This window comes from Dreissena polymorpha, chromosome 2, assembly GCF_020536995.1.
Source record: "Dreissena polymorpha isolate Duluth1 chromosome 2, UMN_Dpol_1.0, whole genome shotgun sequence".
In the NCBI taxonomy this organism is placed as follows: domain Eukaryota; kingdom Metazoa; phylum Mollusca; class Bivalvia; order Myida; family Dreissenidae; genus Dreissena; species Dreissena polymorpha.
This window is the reverse complement of record NC_068356.1, coordinates 115821563-115845016: the sequence shown is the minus strand read 5'-3', so window position 1 is coordinate 115845016 and position 23454 is coordinate 115821563. Positions and strand designations below refer to the sequence as shown.

Sequence of the window (23454 nt, the reverse complement as noted above, 5' to 3'; positions counted from 1 at the left end):
CTTCTGACCAAGTTTCATTAAGATCAGACAATAAATGTGGCCTCTAGAGTGTTAACAAGATTTTACTATAGCCATATATAGTCATATAAGGAAAAATGCCACCCGCCCCTTGGCAGCCATGTTTTTAAAGCAAACGTTACCATTTTCAAACTCATCAAAGATATTATTGAGACCAATCTTCTGACCAAATTTCATGAAGATTGGACAATAAATGTGGCCTCTAGAGAGTTAACAAGGCAAATGTTGACGCCGCACAACGCACGACGGACAAAAGGCGATCACAAAAGCTCACCCTGAGCACGTTGTGCTCAGGTGAGCTAAAAACAAGAGGTGTGTTTGTCAGAAAAACAATACCCCCTACTGCGCCGCTTTGAAGCCATATACTTGACCTTTGACCTTGAAGGATGACCTAGACCTTTTACCACTCAAAATGTGCAGCTCCATGAGATACACATGCATGCCAAATATCAAGTTGCTATCTTCAATATTGCAAAAGTTATTACAAAACATTAACCAAGGTTAGTTTTCCACAGAATGACAGACAGACAGACAGACAGGCCAAAAACAATATACCCAGATCATTTGATTTAAGGGCATAAATATTGTTTGTGACAAAAATTGTTGAACTAAATCAATTATTTGTATTATTAACTATATTCTTATAAAAGGGTTGTCCAGGGAGAATCAGGCTTAGTGCATGTAAGTCAAAGAGGGGTCATTTATGCATGAGACTTATAGAGGCATGTCCTTAGAATACCAGGCTTCATGAATGTAAGTCTAAGAGGGGTATTTTGGGAAAACTGGGCTTAATGCATGTGACTAATAGAGGCATGTCCTTGGAATACCAGGCTTCATGAATTAAGTCTAAGAGGGGTATTTTGGGAAAACTAGGCTTAATGCATGTGACTTATAGAGGCATGTCCTTGGAATACCAGGCTTAATGAATGAAAGTCTAAGAGGGGTATTTTGGGAAAACTGGGCTTAATGCATGTGACTAATAGAGGCATGTTCTTTGAATACCAGGCTTAATGAATGTAAGTCTAAGAGGGGTATTTTGGGAAAACTAGGCGTAATGCATGAGACTTATAGAGGCATGTCCTTGGAGAACCAGGCTTAATGAATGTAAGTCTAAGAGGGGTATTTTGGGAAAACTAGGCTTAATGCATGTGACTAATAGAGGCATGTTCTTTGAATACCAGGCTTAATTAATGTAAGTCTAAGAGGGGTATTTTTGGAAATAAGGCTTAATGCATGTGACTAATACAGGCATGACATTGGAATATCAGGCTTAATGAATGTAGTCTAAGCAGGGTATCTTGGGAAAACTAGTCTTTATCATTTGAACATGATCCTAGATCAAAATGTTCAGTCCACAATGACACCCTCTGGCTTCAGTGGTTGCCTGATAAGAAGGGACACTGAAAATCCATAAAAGCAGACAGAACCATCCATCTTGGGTTTGCCTGCAAGGACCCCATCAGCTGATCATGAATGACACATTTTACGCTCAAGCATTATGCCTCATTTTCCCAAAACAAGCCTTACATGTACTAACATCAAATTCACGTACCAAGAAAACATCAATGTAGCCTATCAGGTCTTCATTGTTCATTTCCTTCGCAATATCATACGGCGTCATGTCGCGGCAGTTGAGGATCTCTAGAGCCTCGTGTGCACCAGGCGTGTCGATGATACTCGAGGCGAGGGAGTTGAGGCTGTATTTGCAGGCAAAGTGAAGTAATGTCGGCAACTCACAGTCACTCTTCTTGGAGCCTGCAGAGGACAGCAAATAAAGTTATTTAGTGAGTGATTAATAATGATATATTTCAAGATTTACTCCTATACTCGTATGCTACTAGTTGTGACCATCTCAAAGAAAGGACAGGCACAGACTTTTCATTATCCATGTGTATGAATTAATGATAAGAAAATTACAATACTGGGCTTAACTTAATGTCAAAGAAGTCATACAATTATTATATATCTTTGCACTTTAATATAATTATATATACAATTTAAATAAGATCAACAATTCAATTTCTTGTTTGGTGAGAAAAAGATACAGATTTCAGGTTGGTTCATAGACATAACAATTAATTTACAAATAAGTAGAAATAAACATTAACTACCTCAACAAGACAGAAACAGGAAATTGTTTATGCATTGGGCATAATGATCCATGCGCTCGCTAGATTGGTATGTCCCTTAAAATTTGAATGTCTTTGACTCATAGACGTATGTGTCAAGATAGATCAGATCAAATTCTATTAACACAGTGTAGGGAAAATGTTGATTTGAATGTAAAATGTGACTGAGGATTAGTTTTGAAAAAAGTACAAGCAAGTACACAGACCAGCAGACAGGATGATGTTTCTAGGAGTCAACATGTTGGCCATCGACCCGTCCTCAGGTGTGCTGGACTGAAACACTGTGGTGAGGTAATTGTCAAGTCCCGTGTTATCGGCCGCATCTAGACCTATCAGCTGACAGAGGAACTCCGGGAATGTGTAGGCAAACTCACACATTGCAGAGTATTTGATCATTCTTTTGAGAGCCTTTTTGCCATCAATAAATACGTACATGTGCGTCTTCCCAGCTTTGTGTGCTGCAAAATATGAGTAAACAGAATTAATTTTCATTCTAACATTATTTGCAACCTAGTGTTTTTCCTAAACAAGGAGAATATCAAGTATAATGAGCTATAAGGCCCGAAAAAACTACATTTGAAATGGTTCTGGAGAATTTGCATTGCACTCAAGCAAAATCATAGCAAATATGTAGTGACTATTTAATCAAACCCATGAATGAAATCCTTTGTGTTTATTGTAAAAACCAATTACAATAAAATAATCCGCAACGTGCAAATAAGGGTCTTATTTGTGCAGTCTTGGGGCTTCTCTGACATATGGCCTTTTTCACATGACGCATGTCAAATAATCTTTACTGCATTTAAGTCTCATAGTGAGGCATTTGCAACCAATGGAAAAATGCTTATGAATTGTAAATTCAAACATATAAATAAGAGAATTGTTATTGAAAACTCACTAAAATAAAATCATCTGCGTCATGCAAACATGGGTCTTATTTGCACTGCTTGGTCAGGAGCTACCCTGTCTTCTAATGAGACCACGAAACCTTGCTTTATTTTACAGCAGACAGGGAAACTCCTGAGTAGACTGCGCAAATGCAGGCTGGTCAGGAGCTACTATGGCAAATGCAGGCTGGTCAGGAGCTACTATGGCAAATGCAGGCTGGTCAGGAGCTACTATGGCAAATGCAGGCTGGTCAGGAGCTACTATTGCAAATGCAGGCTGGTCAGGAGCTACTATGCAGGCTGGTCAGGAGCTACTATGGCTGCATGAAGTACAATCCTTTTAATAAGCCTTTGGCTTTCAACACACTCGAGCTAAAATAAGTAGGTTTAGACTTAAAGCTACTATGTTGAGACAGAAACACGAAATAGCAAGCAGAATCCTCCTATATGTGTATACTTACATGGGGCTGTGAAGGAAAATGTGTACTCATTTATCCTCTTGGTTTCAATTTTTTTGGCATCTTCATTTTCGCCAATAGCCACTTGAACCAAATAACTTTCAGGAATGGCTCGATACCAAACAACCAACACTGTTTCACCACCCTTTAAATAACAAACATTCTTTTTATAAAAATATCATGAAAAGGGAAATAATACTAAATTTGTCATTTTGAACATCTGCAAGAAAAATAAAACACTAATTATCATTAAAAATGTTTGTATTTTTTAAATTTAAAAATACAAAAATCGCTAAAATATTATTTTCAATGTAGTTTTTATTCCTTTTCGCAATAGCAGACAGGCCTATTCTTTTTGTTCAATGGTGTTTTACTATATTTTCCCTGTTATTTGACAACTCTTTTAAATATAATCGAAAATGACATGACAACACATCAACAAATTGTTTACCATCTTTCACACACTCTTTCAGTACAATTGTACCATGATTTTCATTGTGTTCTGTGAGACACACATGCATATATAGATTTGTACAATATATATACTTTAAAGGTCATGAATACATTTTTACCAAGCAAAATAACTTTTTTGTGTGAATGTGTATCTTTCTAATTCGTTCATTTTTTGGGCTTTATGTATCCCTTATTCTCATAGTATTGGCCCTCCTTATAGTATCATAACTTTAAAGAAAAACCGTCAAGAAGTGCTGGAAAGTAAATGTTTTTCCATTTTTTAAATTTGTAATTTATATGACTATTACGACGATCAATCTCATGATTTCTGGTGTTCACTGGAAAGTAGGTCATGTTTATTCCAGGGTGATGCTATGATTTTTAAATAACGTAACACACAATTATGTTAGTTTGTTTATGGTTTAATAGTAGCTTTATCAAATGTTTCATATGCAGCTTATATTTTAATAAAATGTAAACATATTTTAAGAACAAAATGAGCAAGAGTTTTGTTGTTTCATTAAGTTACTTTTTTTAGACCAAGCGTATGCGCAAAGCAACAAATCTTAGCAACAAATCAGAAGGGCCGATAATATGAGACAATTGAACATGAAACATACTATGGATAGACATTCTTCATTTGTACTAATGCTTCAGTTTAAAAAACTTTTTACAGCTGCTGTGTAAAAGTATTTGAGGCAAATTTCATTTTAAAAAATTGTTTAAAGGACACAGGAGGTATAGCACTAACGTTAAAAGAAAGGTCCGAACAGAAAACTTTTTAAGTGTTACATGTACCTTGAACATGAGTGGCATGCCTTCTGCAAATGATCTAAATGAGCAAAACATTTCAGCCAAGTTTCTCAAAAAATGTTTTAGTGTTATAGATGATATGGAATTGACATGAAAAACTCACATTAAAAAAGAGGCTTAAACATTTAACCCTCAAATGTGACCTTTTACGTAAGATGATAAGATAGGCCAATTGCAGCCTCCAGTGCATCATTACAATCACCTAAAAGCTTGTGCCTTTTGCACATCAAATCAATGATGTAAACATCCAACAATCTTTCAAATGGTTTCTGATGTATGGTAAAGACATTAACTGAAGGCTCAAATATTGGACCTTGACCTGTGACCTTCAACCATTATCACTGCTGTTCTAAGTGAATTAGGTAGATTTCCTTCAGCTGTTATAGCCAAACTAAGGGCTTTGCGTTATTGGATGAAAATTGTAAGTAATCAGAATTCAGTATTATATCAAGTGTTTACGGAACAGATGCATAGTTTAACCAATTTAAATTGTACGAAAAATAACCTATGGTGTAAGGCTTTAAAATTAAGTTTAGACAACCTTGGCTTTGGCTATATGCTTGATACTCCTGCATTAACAGACGATATTGAATACAAGGTAACTCAACGTCAAAAAGACCAATTTATACAAGAATGGAGTGATACATTATCTTTACAGCCGCAAATGGAATTCTACTTAATTTTTTTTTTAAACTTTGAATATGAAAAATACCTTGATTGTTTATCCAACGAAAACTCCAGAATTCTAATGAGCAAATTTAGATTAAGTGCACATTGTCTTGAAATAGAAGTTGGCAGATATAATAGTATATCCCGAGAAGAGCGGAAGTGTAAACTTTGTAATAAAAATGTATGCGAATCTAAATATCACATTTTACTTTGTTGTCCATTATATAACGAATTGCGTATAAAATATAATATCAGGACATCCTGGCCTACAATTAGTAAAAACATATCAATGATGTCTAGCATAAATGTTCTAAAACTCAAAACTATGGCAAAATTTTTGACAGAAGCTTTTAAACTTATATCTGAGAAATTAAACCGTTTAGCGGATGTATAATTGCATGTTTTCACACATTAATGTATTACATAGTCTTATATGTCATTTGCTATTATGCACATGTGTTTTGCTTGTTTGATATATCTGTTTATACTTAAATAGGATATGTGGTATACTGTATGATCCCCTGTCTTGGCCACATCTTGTTTGTATATATGTTCTTAGCCAAAGGCAGAATGCCGGTTTGCCAATAAACTATTGAATTGAATTGAACTGAATCACGCCTGCTTGCACATGGTTTCAATGAACACGCTATTTGGGCATGTTTCAAGAAGCAAAGGGTATAAAAGATATGGAGCAAACACAAAAAATGAAGGCTCAAAACATTGGAGCTTCAAGTGTGTTCTTGACCTTAAGCCAGCTTGGCTGACACATGACTTCAGCATCCCGGAAAAGCACGAGTTTAGAAAACCCACTAATTACCCCGGTACAACAATGCTGGTCCATTACATCAACCAATGGTAGCTTACTTTAAATAATAACGGTTGATATGGTGTGTGATTTTGAAAGGATTATAAATGGGTCATGTTTATTTGTACCAGCAGATTAGTGGGTTTTTCCAAAAAGTTGCTTTTTCCGGGATACATAATGGCCTGAACATTTGAGTCAAGATTCATGGAGAACCTAAACATTGTATAAAAGTTATGTGGTGCACATTAAAATGTTATAGACAGACCGATTGGCAGAAGAGTATAAATAGATTAATAAGTTTAAGCAGCATGTTTAGCATCACCTACAATGTGCAAATAAATATAAATAAACTTTGTTGTTTTCTTCATTACTCTCTTGTTAACTGGTATCAAATCCACAGGTTTATATTAATAACATCATTCATTTCAATATTATGGAATATTGTGCAAGAATTTGCGAACACAATGAACATTAAACCTTACACATAACCAAGGAAGTACTTTAAAAAATACTTAGTAAGTATAGAGTGACACATGGATTAGAGTCTGATGTAAGCCAGGCAGTTTGAAATGGCTACATGATGTTCAGAAATATAAGGGACTTATTGTAGTTTTACCAACATTTTTTTATGGGTCATGAAAAGAACATATTTAAATACTTGAATGTGTTACATAAAACAAGTAAAGTCCCATACCTGAGCCATGTAGTAACTTAACTATTATGTGCTGATTTTAATTAAAGTGTTAATTAAAAAATAAAACCTAGGTTGGGGCCAATTGTGAAAGAAAAACTTTGTAGAGGACCACCATATGATGTAGCATAACAAGTATTAAACAACGAAAACTTGCAGTTTCTGGAAACGAAATAAAAAAGTTCTAACTTCTATAATGTATAAAACTATATAATTAATGTGACCGCTAGAAAGTGTTCAGTTTTGACAACAGGGGAATGATTTGAACAAACTAAATAGGAACACACAACATATAAAATCACTTATCCTAATTGCATCTGAAAAGATTTTAAAAATTATTTACTGTAAAAGTTATTATAAATCATTAGACCTCTGAGCTTTGGCAAGTTTTGACCCAAGGTGCATGATTTAAACAAACTTAACAGAGCACAATTATACGATAGAACATGCCAAATAAATAAACCTGTAAACTTGTGATATCAAAGATTGGCACTATATATATATAAGCAAAACAAGTCATCTCAAGGGCAGGGCCAATTTTGACCCCAGGTTCATGATTTGAACAAGCATGTTAGAGGACAACCATGATAATGGTTCACATTTAATATTAAAACCCTGGTCCTTGAGGTTTCAGAGATGATGATTTTGTAAGTTATTAACTTTTGAATTCTATATAAATCTTGTGACCCCTTGGCACGGCCAGTTAGAACCACAAGAGCATGATTGAAACAATTTTGGTAGAGGACCACTATTAAAGAAGATTGTTTAGTTTTGACTATATTCATGCCAGGAAAACATGTACCCCTAGGCTAGGCCAATTTTTACCATTATTTAAACATCCTTTGTAGAGAACCATCATACAATCTTGCATCACATGCTATACCCTGTTTCCCATGTTATACAACCATTACATATTTTTGTATATTACACATGTGTAATACAACATTTTTAAGTGTTTTCATTGGCTAAGTTTTCGTTTATTGACCAATCGCATTTTGTTATTTTGCTGAAATGACGTTGCTACGTCAAATGACGTCACAAAATGTAAACAACATTCGTGATTAATCATTACGTTTGCGTTAATATTTATTTAATTTGCTCATTTAAAAGCATGTGATAAAAAAATCTGACACTCGTTGTAATATCATACCATATTTTATTACACTCGTCCAGGAAATTCGTAAGTAAGCTCGCCAAAGGCTTGCTTACTTAACAAAATTCCTGAACTCGTTAAATAAAATATGGTATGATATGACAACTCGTGCTTGATCCTATATACACATGAAATACCAAACCCCTGACCTGTGCAATTTCATAGACGATTTTGAAAGTTATTTACTATACAGTATATATTTATCATGTGACCTCTGGGACAGGGACAGTTTGACCCAAAGGGGCATGACTTGAACAAACTTAAATTAGTAGAGGACCAATAGACGAAGTTACAAGAGTATTAAGTATTTTAAATAAAAGATTTATAAAGTTTTAAATTTCTTAAATCTTTTATAGCTCAGGTGACATACATATGCAATTGACCATAACTATTTGAACAACTTTGAAAGAGGATCATCACCCAAGGATAATTCCTGTGAAGTTACATTAAAATTTGTGAGAGTTAACGTATGCACCTCACGCATGCCAATATGGTTGACTGACATCACAGTATCCTTAAAGCTTCCCATGGGCACCAAGTGCTCAGGTGAGCTAGATATATTTTACAAGCTGGTAGTTACTATACAAATCATTGTAATTTGTATTTATATATTTGTGATTTTATTTTGTTTTTTTTTTCTTAAGGGTTGAATTTAAATGACTGTGTATCTTTCAGACTTCTGCAAAATTTGACTTGTAAGTATGGTTTTAAGCATTAGTACTCATGTTTTAGGGTTTGTCTTTCTCTTACTATATGGTTTTCACAAGACATGTATCAATATAAGACAAGCTTAAACATTGATGATGATGATTGTTGCTACAATTAAGTCAAACCTATCATTGGTTATAAAGATGGCAAAGCTATTAAAATATTCTATTGAGCGATCACTTTACCTATACTATTCAGTCTCATTTTTAGGACATCATTGATGGTTTAAAATATTTATATTTTTAGTTCATAAATCCCTTGAACTTGTATAAATTCATATAAAGCAAACTAACACCAACAGAATAATGAAAATACATGTTCCATACCTGTCTTATACTGTCGGGAGATACAGTTATTTGTGTAGAATGTTTAGGCTTGGCTGTTGAGCCGGGGGATGGCTTCGGTGACATGTCACGTGGTGGGGGTTGCTGTGAGGCCATCTGTGAATCCTGCACCATGTTCATAAGACTGGACACTGTCGTTTGAAGCTTTCTTTGAGCATCCGGATCACTAATTGTGAACGTTTTCCAAGTCTTTGCACTCAAATATTTGGGCAGAACATTGTTGGTAAGTTCTTTTTCACAATCCTCGATGTACAACTTGATCAGGGCCACATAACTGTGTTTATGGAGTGTGGACGAGAGTTCTGTTGCCACAGAAACAAGTGTTTTCAACATTTCCTCTGAAATCACCAAACTAACAACAGAATATTGGGCACACAGGATGTGGATTTGTGCCATACTTGTAGCTAGGTCCTTAATATCCACTCCTTGTATCTGAGGACTAGAGGTCTTAATCTCATTTTGAATATACTCTGTCCAATCGCCAGCATCATTTGCACTGTACAGCAACAGTATGTCTTTCAGTGTTTTGGCTTTGTTGGCCATTTTTAAAAGTCTGTTTTTCAAGGCAGAGAAATGTCTTTTAAACGAATTTGGAAACCTCTTAGCTGCAACAAGTTTTCTGTAAAAAAAGACTCTATGACTGAACACATATTCACATTAATCTATAATACAAAGAGGTTCCTGTTTACCCATAAGATCATGGTGCATAATTGGGATAGATTGACTGTTCAGACATATGTCATTTAAACCTATTTATGCCTAGCGTCTAGAAAAAAGGCCTTGGCAAACAGCGTAGACCCAGATGAGACGCCGCATCATGCGGTGTCTGATCTGGGTCTGCGCTGTTTGCTTAAAGGAATTTCTGTACAAATTATTCTAAATATAGAAATACATATACTAGACATCCCTAATTTTGGAAATAAATTGATCCAATTTAGAAGGATGGGAGAGTCCACTAGGCATAAATAAGTTAACATAAAACTGTTCTTATCAGCATTATCTTTTTATGTTTTATTACATGTCTGTTTGTTTTTCATACCCATTTCCATATTACAAGAAGCTTGGAACAATAAACTTAACACATTCACTTCCCAGTGCATGTGACACTTGTATACACTTCAGGTTGAAGTGCATTAACATCAGCAGTAAACTTTTTAAGTTCAATGTTCACTTCCAGTCACATTACCTTATTTTTTTTAATATGAACAGCTTTGCAAAACCAGATCTATACTATTATCACTTGTATATACTGAATATTTATTTCTCAATGTGGATGCTTGCGAGGCAATCTTTTTTTGGCAGCATATTTCGATTTTTTTTCTTGTAATGCACACACTGAAAAGAATCCATATTACTGAAAATCTATTCGGCAACTTTGATTGCAGGCCACAAACATGTACACTGCCTTACACATGTTCTGATATCTTGGAGTATTAAATGTTTTGCTTCTATCCCATTTAACTTCAGACAGAAAACAATAACTTGATGTTGAAACTTGTTTCATATATCCATAAAGCAATGGCTTTGACTTGCAAGTTTGATTTCTTTCTTTTTTAAAGCCTTGTAAACAATCACAAATACAACTTAAAATGGTTCAAAATTTGAATTTATGAGTAAATATCGTTTTGTATCATAATGCCTCAACAGAATTATATGTTGTTTGACAGAATTATGCTCGAAAACTTAAAGGGACTGTCCAACAGATTAAAAGCGTCATTCGACGCAAATCAATATTTTGGATTGCTTATATAGCTAAAAAAAAAACCCGCATATGACGTGAGTGTGGATGGTCAAGTGGTAAAGTCGGGAGACATTTTACTCTAGGGGTCAGTGGTTCGTGCCCTGTGGAGGTTAACGTTTTTTTCTTCTTTTTTTTAAATTGTATTCTTATTTTTTACTGAAGATTTTTAGTTCAAATGTTTAAATATATCAATATAAAGCATTTAAAGCAGTTAATGACAAGCTTAAATACATGCCAAAATCTGTTGGACGGCCCCTTTAAAGTGAGCAAAGCAATAAAATACAAATATTTTTTATTATATTTTGATAAAATCAGATGCCAGCACATGGACATATTAATAACAAGAGGGCCATGATGGCCCTGAATCGCTCACCTGACTAACCTTGCTACATCAACTTAAATTCTATCAGACCCATATACAATCCCAAGCCAAATTTCATTAATTAATATATTCTGACAAAATTTCATTAAAACATGATGAAAACTGTGACCTCTTTCATCAACACAAGGTTTTACTAGAATTGGCCTGGTGACCTAATTTTTGACCCCAGATGACCCATATATGATCCAAAATCAGATATTATTAAGATAAACATTCTGACCAAATTTCATAAAGATTGGATGAAAACTGTGACCTCTATTGTCTACACAAGGTTTTTCTATTATTTGACCTAGTGATCTAGATTTTGACCCCAGATGACCCAAATACAATCCCAACCCAGATTTCATCAAGATAAACATTCTGACCAAATTTCATAAAGATCTGATGAAAACTTTAACCTCTATTGTCTACACAAGGTTTTTCTTATTGTTTGACCTAGTGACCTAGTTTTTAACCCCAGATGACCCAAAAACAATCCCAACCCAGATTTTATCAAGATAAACATTCTGACCAAATTTCATTAAGATTGGATGAAAACTGTGACCTCTATTGTCAACGCAAGGTTTTTCTAGTATTTGACCTAGTGACCTAGTTTTTGACCCCAGATGACCCAAATACAATCACAACCCAGATTTCATCAAGATAAACATTCTGACCATATTTCATAAAGATTGCATGAAAACTGTGACCTCTACTGTCTACACAAACAAATGTTGACGCACACACGCACACACAATTATTGTGTACATATTTATAAACATTTCTGACAAATTCATTCATCTTATTAAATGCTCTTATTTGGTGAAAGTACTAATTACTATAATACAAAAAAATAACCAGTCTATCACGCAAAATATATATGTGGGATGAACAGGAAAAACAACTTTTAAACAAGAGGGCCTGAAAGTCCCAAAAACACTCACCTGAGATAACAAGATATTATTGGGACAAATCTTCTGACCAAGTTTCATGAAGATCAGAAAATAAATGTGGCCTCTAGAGAGCTAACAAGGTTTTACTATAGCTATATAAGGAAAACTGCCCAGCCCCCTGGCAGCTATGTTTTTCAACCAACCGGCATCATTTTTTAACTCATCCAAATTATTATCAGGATGAATCTTCTGACCAAGTTTTATGAAGATTAGACAGTAAATGTGGCCTCTAGAGTGTTAACAAGATTTTACTATAGCCATATAAGTAAAAATGTCCCGCCACTTGAAAGCCATGTTTTTCAAGCAACATAATTATTTTCAAACTCATTCAAGATATCATTGAGGCCTATCTTCTGAGCAAATTTCATGAAGATTGGACAATAAATGTGGCCTCTAGAGTGTTAACAAGGTTTTACTATAGCCATATATAGCTATTTAAGGAATAATGCCCTGCACCTGGTGGCCATGTTTTTAAAGCAACCAAAACCATTTTAGAACTCATCAAAGATATCATTGGGACAAATCTTCTGACCAATTAAGTTTCATGATGATTGGAAAATAAATGTGACCTCTAGAGTGTTAACAAGATTTTACTATAGCCATATAAGGAAAAATGCCCCGCCCCCGTGGTGGCCATGTTTTTCAACGAACCGGCATCATTTTTTAACTCGTCCAAGATATTTGAATGAATCTTCTGACCAAGTAACATGAAGATTGGACAATAAATGTGGTCTCTTGAGTGTTTAAACAAGATTTTACTACAGCCAAATAGAGCCATACAAGGAAAAATGCCCCGCCCCTTGGCAGCCATTTTTTTCAAGCAAAGGTTACCATTTTCAAACCCATCCAAGATATCATTGGGACAAATCTTCTGACCAAGTGTCATGAAGATCAGAAAATAAATGAGGCCTCTAGAGTGTTAACAAGGTTTAACTATAGCCATATAAGGAAAAATGCCCCGTCCCTTGGCGGCCATGTTTTTCAACCAACCGGCATCATTTTCGAACTTGTCCAAGATAATATTAGGATGAAGATTGGACAATAAATGTGGCCTCAAGAGTGTTAACAAGATTTTACTATAGCCATATATAGCCATATAAGGAAAAATGCCCCGCCCCTTGGCAGCCATGTTTTTCAAGCAAAGGTTACCATTTTTAAACTCATCCAAGATATCATTTGGACAAATCTTCTGAGCAAGTTTCATGAAGATCGAAAAATAAATGTGGCCTCTAGAGTGTTAACAAGGTTTTACTATAGCCATATAAGGAACAAGAGCTTTCTCCATCGGAAAACATTAGCCGCCAAAAAACGCTTTTTCGAAACCTAAACGCAGATTTCGCAACCTAAACGCGGATCCTAAGTTGAAGGTCAAGGTCAAAGGGATCAAAATTTGTGTTTGTATGGAAAGGCCTTGTCGATATACACATGCATACCAAATATGAAGGTTACATCTGAAGCGAAATAGAAGTTATGAACATTTTTGAGCGGAAACTCAAATTTTTGATGATTCAAGAGACCTAACTCAGAAGTGCCTGGGTAAATTTGGCTGATTATCAAACTTTTCCTAGACTTTATTGCCTAACACATTTTTATGAAGTTTGGTGAAGATCCGATGTAAATTGCTGGAGTTATTGAACGGAAATGAGAACAAAATCAATTTTACGATGATTCAAGGGCCGTAACTCAGGAGGTTCTTGGTCAGTTTGGCTGATTATCAAACTTGATCTAGATCTTATTACTTAACACATGTTAGTGAAGTGTGGCGAAGATCCTATGACATCCTACGAACAACCTAAGAAGTTGAATTTAAATTGTGAGCAGTAAGTTATTTGCAATATGAGGAGGTAATTTCCAACAAATTATCTGATTAGTGTATGCTTCATTGTTGTCAAGTTGTCCTGGTTCGGTTTATAAGAAATTCTAATTGGTCATGTATGGATAGTAATTATCAACAGCAGGAACTGACTTCAGAATACCACATGATGTTCATGTCCATATTTGCCTCCAATCAAGTTGACCACTGTTACATTGAACATTAAAGCGTAAGATAATCTGTACAACAATCACTTATTCTCATTAAGTTCCTTATAGCTTTTTTAAGAACTAGTCTGGACATTTTTGGAAAAGTCCAATTCCTTAAGCATTTAAACATCAACTGTTTAAATTAAAAAGATAAAACTATATAGTTTAATATATGAATGGTTTTATGGAATTTTAAAATAATTTAATTAAAACTTAAAAAAGAAGTTGTTTATATTCTATTTATTAAATTGTTAGGTATTTGTATTCAATTATTCAGTTGGTATATTGAAGGATATGAACTACATGTAATTACTATTATTTTCCATAAAGCCTTCTGGCTTTCACATGTATATTTAGCATATCGTTCCAGCATTATTTCTAATCGATCGCGTTTTAAAGCATCAAAAAGAATCGAGAGTAACCTCACTCAAACTGGAAGCGCTCTTCGATTGGAAGTCATAATTGTTTCGGCTTTCAGCAAGGTAGGCATGATTTTTAAGTGCTTCTTTACACACGTGTTTCACTTAGAATATTTTGTGTTTGTATAAGAAAAGGGCTCACAAGGACGCTGTCCTTGTTAATAAATATTAATTTACTAGTATAAGCAAGTCTCATTATATTTGATTATAATTTGTAAAAATGAGCTCTGTTGAGAACGATGTTCTCGACTTATCGGATGTAAACAGAGACTCTAAGTTTTCCGGTTTCGAATCTGGTGATATCGTAGATACACCATATGTTGCTTAAACAATTGAGGTGGCCACAGTGAATGCTAAAGAGAAACGTGGAAAAAGTCCCGTTAAGGGAAAAAAGAAAGTTAAGTCTGTTGTCAAAAAGGCCCCAAAACCAATTAGTACAAAACCTTCAAACAAGTCTAACAAGTTACCATTATCTTCTATTGATGTAATTCAGCTTTCTAAGGAAGAAATTGTAAAATTGAGACAGAAACAGGGTATTCCAGATGTTGACCCCCACTATTATGATACATTTGATAAATACAGTCGAAACTGACCTAACGGCCACCTGAATTTACCGGTCACCTGCAGACAACGGTCAGTCTGGAATCCCCCGACGAAAAACACTCTATATTACACATGAATTTAACGGCCACCTGTCCATAACGGTCAACGGCCACTATATTCATCTCCGAAATTCATGTTTGAACTGAAATCAACGGTCACGCGTCAATCGTCTCGAGTCGCGAAAATTAAAAACACTGCACATCATTTGTCCGTCTATTTTGCGGTTAAATCGTTTGATAGCGGTAATTGCCTTTGATATTATAAAAGCGGCCCGCTACGAGTAAACAAATAATAAGGTGTTGAGAAGGTTTGTTTTCCCGGGGTAATTGTGGGGGTTTCTTCAACAGAAAATATGTCAGAGTTTTTGACACGTTTAAAGTAATAATCGCTAATTAAATGACCGCTAATTAGTACATTTTACTAACAATATTGAGTATCGATTTTAAAGTAAAATTTTCGGATCATTCTTTAAAAGAGCTTTCTAGCGTTCACAACACTTTTAAAGGCAATCGGACTAATAAATCACGGAATAACAATGAGTGGTGAACGTAAGTTCCTCACATTAGAGGAGCGAGTCAAGTGTTTGAAACTGTTTGAATCTGGAAAAAGTTCGCGTGTAATAGCAAGTTAGCTCTGTGTTGGACGTACGCAAGTGCAGAGTGTGCTTAAGCATAAGCGGGAAATTATGTAGGAGTATGAATCGAATGCAAATGTGAGTTTGAAGCGTTGTATTTTGTATGAGGTTGTTGAATTAAAATGCCTTTTGTGTGATGTTTGCGTACGAATAAATTTTAACAAACTTTTTGCGTCTTTTTCTTATAAGAAACGTACAATATCACCGTACTATCGATTTATGAATGGGAATCCGCTTTTTAGACTTGTACGGACGTGACGTCAACGGCACATGACAAGTTTTATTTATTGAATGATCAAGATGCATGAGTAAACAATTATACTAGCGTTGATAAAGTCATTGCTTTACTTAAATAACAATATGAAATTAAATCAATCTATAAGATATTATTCTGTATTTTTCAATGTACGTAAATTCTGTTATTATGCTTAGTTAACGGCAATGAGCATTTGTTTAACACCGTATGCAAACGACTGGGTGGGGTAACGACGTAGCAATACTACCAACTGACAAACCATCTTAAAATTGTGATCCGAATTCAACGGTCACCTGTGGACAACGGTAACTTTGGTCATTTCCCTTGACTGACCGCTGAATTCAGGTTTGACTGTATTCTTATCAAGAGGTGGATCGGCCTAATGTGCATGTGCAAATAAATGCATAGGATGTTTCAGACACTGAAACACCAGGACCTTCTAGGTCAAAAAATATTGAAGAAAAACTGTTTGGCCCAGTTACTTCTGAGGATGAAAATTGGCAGCCTCGTAAATTGAAGGCTATAGAAACAGATAGACCCATTGCTAAATCTTTAGCAAAACTGATTAATGTGGCATGCACTTCTCAGTGCGATATAGAGGAAATTACAAAGAAATATAAGATACCTGAAAATGTTGATATGGCCGGACCACCACTTGTTAATCCCGAAATATGGAAAATATTAGATAAAAAAGTGCACGCACAAGACAAAGGTTTGGCTGAAATTAAGAATATTGTTGACACAGCCATGGTACCGGTCATCAAATTAGCTGAAAATCTGAAATCGACTGCATTAAATCAGGGAACGAAAACCCTCTTGTCAGACACACTTACATTGCTCGGTCAAGTACAATATTTCGGTAAAGAGGCGTTATAGCATTCGTCGTCATTTGAAAAAGAAATACTTTGGACTGTGCAATACATCAATGCCTATTACAAGGAATCTGTTTGGCGATGATGTGTCCAAGGTCATGTGACTCTATGGCATATATTGCTAAGGATTCTCAGTATGGGTCCTACAAACCTTGGCGGGTTCGTGGAAGCAACAGACCATTTCGCAGAGGATATTCTGGGAATTATAGATTCCAGCCATATCCTGTACAGAGAGGAAATTTCTCAAGACCTTTCAGGGCCAGAGCAGGCCGGGTAGGAGCTACTTCAGCTTACCCAAACGACAAGTAGATTCCTCGGTCGGTAAACTAAAAGATTGTTTTGAAAGTTGGGAAAAACTAACCAATGACCCATGGATACTAGATGTTGTCAATGGTTATTCCATTGAATTTTACAAACAGCCTGTTCAGAAAAAACTTCCAAATAATATTAAATTTAATAATGAACAATGGATTATAATAGATACTGAAATTAAAAAAAATACTGGAAATTGGTGCCATTAAGGTATCCAAAGCAGAACCAAATGAATTCATATCAAATATATTCATTGTACCAAAACCTGGTGGTAAATTTAGGCCAGTAATTAATCTTAAAGCCTTGAATGAGTTTGTAACATACCATCATTTCAAACAAGAAACATTTAACCCTTAAAGCGCTGGAGCTGAATTTTAAAGGCCTTTGCAAACAGTTTGGATCCAGATGAGACGCCACAGAATGTGGCGTCTCATCTGGATCCAAACTGTTTGCTATTCTGATAGTATTCTTTGAAAAAAAATGAAGAAAATGCTTATTTTAGAAATTCAGCAGACGACATTTTAGCAGAAGACAAATTACCCAGCATGCAAAGGGTTAATGTTGTTTTGGATTTATTACAAGAAAATGATTTCATGACATCAGCAGACATGGAACAAGCATATTATTCTATACCAATTCATAAAGAAAGCCAGAAATATATTAAATTTTATTGGAACGAAGTGTTGTACTCGTTCACATGCCTTCCATTCGGATTGGCAAGTGCCCCATATATTTTTACAAATATTTTTGAAACCAGTGTATTCCTATTTTCGACAGTTAGGCATTCGCTGTTCATACTACATTGATGATTCGTTGAATATGAACCTGATTCAAGCTGTTTGTAAGGCTAACACACTAACAATGATTGACACTTTGCAGAAATTAGGTTATACCATTAACCATTCAAAATCGGTTCTGATCCCAACACAAAGGATTGTATTTTTGGGGTTTATTATTGACAGTGTTCAATTCATGGTTTTCCTCACAGAAGAGGTTACAAAAGATTATTTTGTACGCTAGAAATAATTATAGCAAAAATACTTTTATTGTAAGAGAATTGGCGTCATTTATTGGATTGATTATAAATGCATTTTATGCAGTTTTTGAGGCACCCCTACATCACAGGACTTTGGAAAGAAACAAAATTCTCGGGTTGAATTCTAGTACAAATTTTAATCAAAAGCCGAGTTTATCTGATGAAAGTAAAATGGAACTTTTGTGATGTATAGAGAATGTAAGATTAAACAAGAGCACCGCATAACGGGTGCCACGCTCGGCTGCGAAAGCTTGTCAAATTTTTTTTTTTTTTAGGGGTCATAGTGACCTTGACCTTTGACCTAGTGACCCAACAAGAGATGTGTTTGTCAGAAACACAATGTCTCCTACTGCGCCGCATTGAAATAAAATTGCGCCGCATTGAAATAAAAGTTCCATTTATCATTTGGCAGGTATAGAAATCATCTCCCTTTAAAGGTTATTACTTCCCTTGAATTTTGTCCAATCTCACCAGGGGGGGTCTCACAGTCAATTATGACCATGTCAGACATCACTGACAACCAAGGCCTTTGGTTTAAAAGAGATCATAGCAGAGTTGATCATGTATCTATGGACATAAGTCCACAGGTTTGTAATGAACATCAAAGAAATGATAATTATATCATTTAAAAAAAATATTGACAAATCAATCATTTGGGTTATAAATAATCTAAATACTAAATCTGTACAGTAACTGTGAAAAGAAAATCAATTCTTGGTAAGGAAATATATAATGTGAGATTAATAATTATATAAATTACTTCCCTTGAAAATAATTGTCTCTAACAAATCTCTATTTTTAGTAGCAAATAATTAAAAGCCACTACCGTGACTGTAGATTCACCACTCAAAATGTGCAGCTCCATGAGATACACATGCATGCCAAATATATAAAGTGGCTATGTTCAATATTGAATAATTATCTCCCTTTAAAGCTTATAACTTCCCTTAAATCTGTATTTTTTACCGTAGACCGTAAAGGATAACCTTGACCTTTTACCACAATGTGTTTGTCAGAAACACAATACCGCCTACTGCGCCGCTTTGATTTATTTAACAAAAATATATAGGTGGGCAGGTCAGATAACTATGTGCATTTAAAGCTTATTACTTCCCTTGACTTTGTTTTTTCAACCCTAAACCTTGAAGGATGAAGTTCACCTTGAAATTTTACCACTCAAAATGTGCAGCTCCATTAGATACACATGCATGCCTATTATCAAGTTGCTATCTTCAATATTTAAAAAGTTATGGCCAATGTTAAGGTTTTAGCACAACGCCTAAGGCAGACAACGAGCTGGCTATGACAATAGCTCGGGTTTTCTCCGAAAACAGCCGAGCTAAAAATGGAAAATGGATTTTTCCTTTTTCGATTCAGTCGAGATGTCCGACTGACGCATCTAAGCAAGGATGGGGTTGTGATGAGTTAGACACTGAAAGATATTCTAACCGCAGATGGAATCCTGAAGAATCTGCTCTATCAATTAATTATTTAGAATTACTTTCAATTTTCTATGCTTTACAATCATTATATGTTGATCATTGTAATATTCACAAAGAAATACAATCTGATAACATATCAGCAATAAAATATATTAATGACATGGGTGGCATAACATCAATTTCTATGGATTTGTTAGCCAAAGATATTTGGCAATGGTGTAATTTTTGAAAGGGAAGTTTATTTGTCTGCTATTCATGTCCCAGGTGTTTTAAATACAGCTGATTTATATTCAAGAAATTGTTCTGATGCAACAGAATGAATGTTAAAAGTAGATATTTTTAGTAGAATTACTTCTCAGTTTTTTGTACCTAAGATAGATCTTTTTGCATCAAGAATTAACAAGCAGATAGATAGATTTGTCTCTTGGTTTCCAGAACCAGGATCGGCATATACTAATGCATTTAGAATTTGTTGGAAAACTGAAGTTCCATATATTTTTCCCCTATTTAATCTTATGGCGAAAGTAATCAATAAAATTAAAACTGACAGAGTAGAGAAAGCTATAGTAGTTTTTCCTATATGGAGGTCTCAAACATGGTTTTCTATGTTAATGACAATTCTCTGTGATTTTCCTGTCAGACTACCAAAACACAGGGATTTGCTCACCCTGCCCCAAAACGGACAGGAGCATCCGTTAGCAAAGAAGATCATCATGGGCGCAGCAGTCTTATCCGGGAATCACTTGAGAGTCAAGGGCTTTTACCAGAAACTGCAAACATTATCCTCCAGTCATGGAGACCTGGAACTAGGAAGCAATATGACCTGGCATGGAAACGATGGTATTTTTGGTGTTTACGAAGGAAAGTTAATCCCCTTATTACGACTGAAATTAAAGTAGTTGATTATCTTTATTATTTAAAGTTTAATAATAAATCTTACTCAGTTCTAAACACACACAAATCAATGCTTCTGCAGACATTACCTTTCTTTGGAAATTATTGGTGTCAGAATTGTTTCTTAGTGAAACGATACCTTAAAGGTTGTTTTCATAGTAAGCCACCAGTGTACCACGTTATAGATACACTTGGGATGTATCAGTTGTTTTAAAATATTTAATGTTTCTTTATCCTTTGAATAATCTGACATTAAAAATGTTGACATTAAAAGTGGTGGCATTGATTGCACTGGCAACAGCTCCAAGGACACAGACTTAAGTTTCTATGAATGTTAATTACATGTATAAGGAACAACAGGCAGTTGTGTTTACATTTCCTAAACTATTGAAAACGACTAAAATGGGTGATGCATTTGTGCTAAAAATAGATCATCATGACAAAAAAGAATAATGTGTTATGCACACTGTTTTACATTATTTTAGAGTTACTAAAACGATTAGGAAATCGTCACAGTTTTTTATATTGTATAAAACTTTTCAGCCAGTTTCCTCTAGCACCATTGCTCGATGGTTGAAAGATGTGTTGACTATGTCGGGTATCAATTCGGAAATTTTTAAGGCACATTCATATAGAAGTGCATCTACATCGGCTGCATTAAGTAGAGGATGTAGTTTAAAACATATATTGAACACTGCAGACTAAAAATCTGATAAAAATTTTCGAAAATTTTATCTTCGAAAGGCTTTAACAAATGAAAATGTCACATTCATCGTAGCTGTTTTGATTTCTCATGTTGATTAGACATAATATTTCTTATGAACATTGTCTATAGTGTTGTTCAATTATCAAATATGTTTTGTATTATACATAATGCTATTTGAATTTGTTATATAACATATATGGAGTGTCCATAAAAGAATGGAAGACAATACTTGTTACACTTATTATTGTGTGTGTTATATTATGTATTATTCTATGGAAAGAATTGTTTTGTTGCTTTTTAAAAGATGCTAAATATACATGTGAAAGCCAGAAGGCTTTATGGAAAATAATGACCCCTCATCCAAGCTTTAGTGATGGATGAAGGGGCATTATTGGAAATAAAGCTTGAGGCTGAGCATGTATATTCCCATCCCATTTTCACATTATATATATTTTTTTTTTACAAAAGGAATTGATGGATTTCTCACCCTTTATGATGTAATGCAACAAAACATTCTTTTTACTGTAAATTATGACTTCCAATCGAAGAGCGCTTCTGGTTTGAGTGAGGTTACTCTCGATTCTTTTTGATGCTTTAAAACGCGATCAAGAGAAATAAAGTCGGAACAATATGCTAAATATACATGCTCAGCCTCAAGCTTTATTTCCAATAATGCCCCTTCATCCATCTCTAAAGCTTGGATGAGGGGTCATTTTCCTTACAAAACATTCTGCATTGTCTGTTGTATCTCTTTAAAACATGTTAACACACACAACTGCCAGTTTATACTATAAATTCTTTTGTTTGCAACAACAGTTTCCTCTCAGCCCATACATAATTTTACATAATAATAATAATTTCAAAATACTATAATTAACTTAAACTCTTGATAAATAAACTAATATTCTTGCATTTTAAATCTATGTATTTACAAAATAAATCATACCACTTGATTTTATTTACAAGACCTTTGCTTCATGTTAAATCAAAACACAAAAATATAACAACACACACAACTTACAATTTGACAAAATATTCTTAAAATCCACATTCCAACACATTGTTTAAATGCAATTTACTGTCATCCCTGAAATATTAGCATGAATACTCCTGGTGAACATTACAAGTGTTATTTATCATTTGTCACTTCTTCCAGTTTCCAACATTTAACTTCCCTGATCACATTAAACATAACACTGAAGCTTGCCTCTTGTTAAGTGGCCAGTACATGCATGACACATTGGTTTATATATACTTGGAACTCAGCCATAGAAACAGGATTTCAAAATTCATGATAACAACAACAACAACATTTAATAAACAATATTATCAGTTTGTCATCCATAATTACTGATAGTGGGTATTTAAATTAAACAGCTTCAGTGAAATGTTAACAGATACCATAAGGATAAATGATACATCAACATATGGACATAGACCTGTCACAGGAAATTATTTATTTTACTTTATTTTTTACTACAATAACCCATTTTTATGTAAGTAGTAAAATCCTGACAGAAACATTTTGAACAAAAAAAGAAAAACAACAACAAAAAGTACTAATTAAATATGACGTCATATTGATATTTAAGCATTACTTTTACTGCAATGTTATGTTGGTGGGAGTGACTAAAGATTGTAATAATACTGGAATACTAAATATGGAATGCAAAAGAAATGGTTTAAAGTGTGAAACATGCTGCAACATATTCAACTTGTGCGATATCTACAACTAAAATATATTATACAATGAGCTCTAGCTGCCTGGCTTTACATACTGTCTTTGTCATAAAAAATGTCAAATGGTTTATACATATGCATGTACAGTCTTCTGCTGGCACAGGCAGTTGCAATACAGACACATGTACATCCTACTTCTGGCAATTGACAGGTGCAATACAGACACATGTACATCCTACTTCTGGCAATTGACAGGTGCAATACAGACACATGTACTGCCTACTTCTGGCAATTGACAGATGCAATACAGACACATGTACTGCCTACTTCTGGCAATTGACAGGTGCAATACAGACATATGTACATCCTACTTCTGGCAATTGACAGGTGCAATA

The 23454-nt window shown here is 34.6% G+C and overlaps 1 protein-coding gene across 5 annotated transcripts in view; it reads right to left on the bottom strand.

Annotated features, from left to right (window-relative positions):
* Positions 1–23454, bottom strand: part of LOC127868621 (phosphoinositide 3-kinase adapter protein 1-like) — a 74069-nt gene that overhangs the window by 29404 nt on the left and 21211 nt on the right. For 4 of the 5 annotated variants that reach the window (XM_052410521.1, XM_052410525.1, XM_052410524.1 and 1 more), the window contains exons 2-5: positions 9111–9747; positions 3496–3637; positions 2354–2605; positions 1571–1773 (exon numbers count right to left, since the gene is read on the bottom strand). In XM_052410521.1, coding sequence (XP_052266481.1) covers positions 1571–1773; positions 2354–2605; positions 3496–3637; positions 9111–9671 — 1158 coding nt within the window. In that variant the 5' untranslated portion in view covers positions 9672–9747. Of the gene's footprint in view, positions 1–1570; positions 1774–2353; positions 2606–3495; positions 3638–9110; positions 9748–22400; positions 22569–23454 lie in introns of those variants that run through there. The other variant, XM_052410522.1, reaches the window with a different exon arrangement.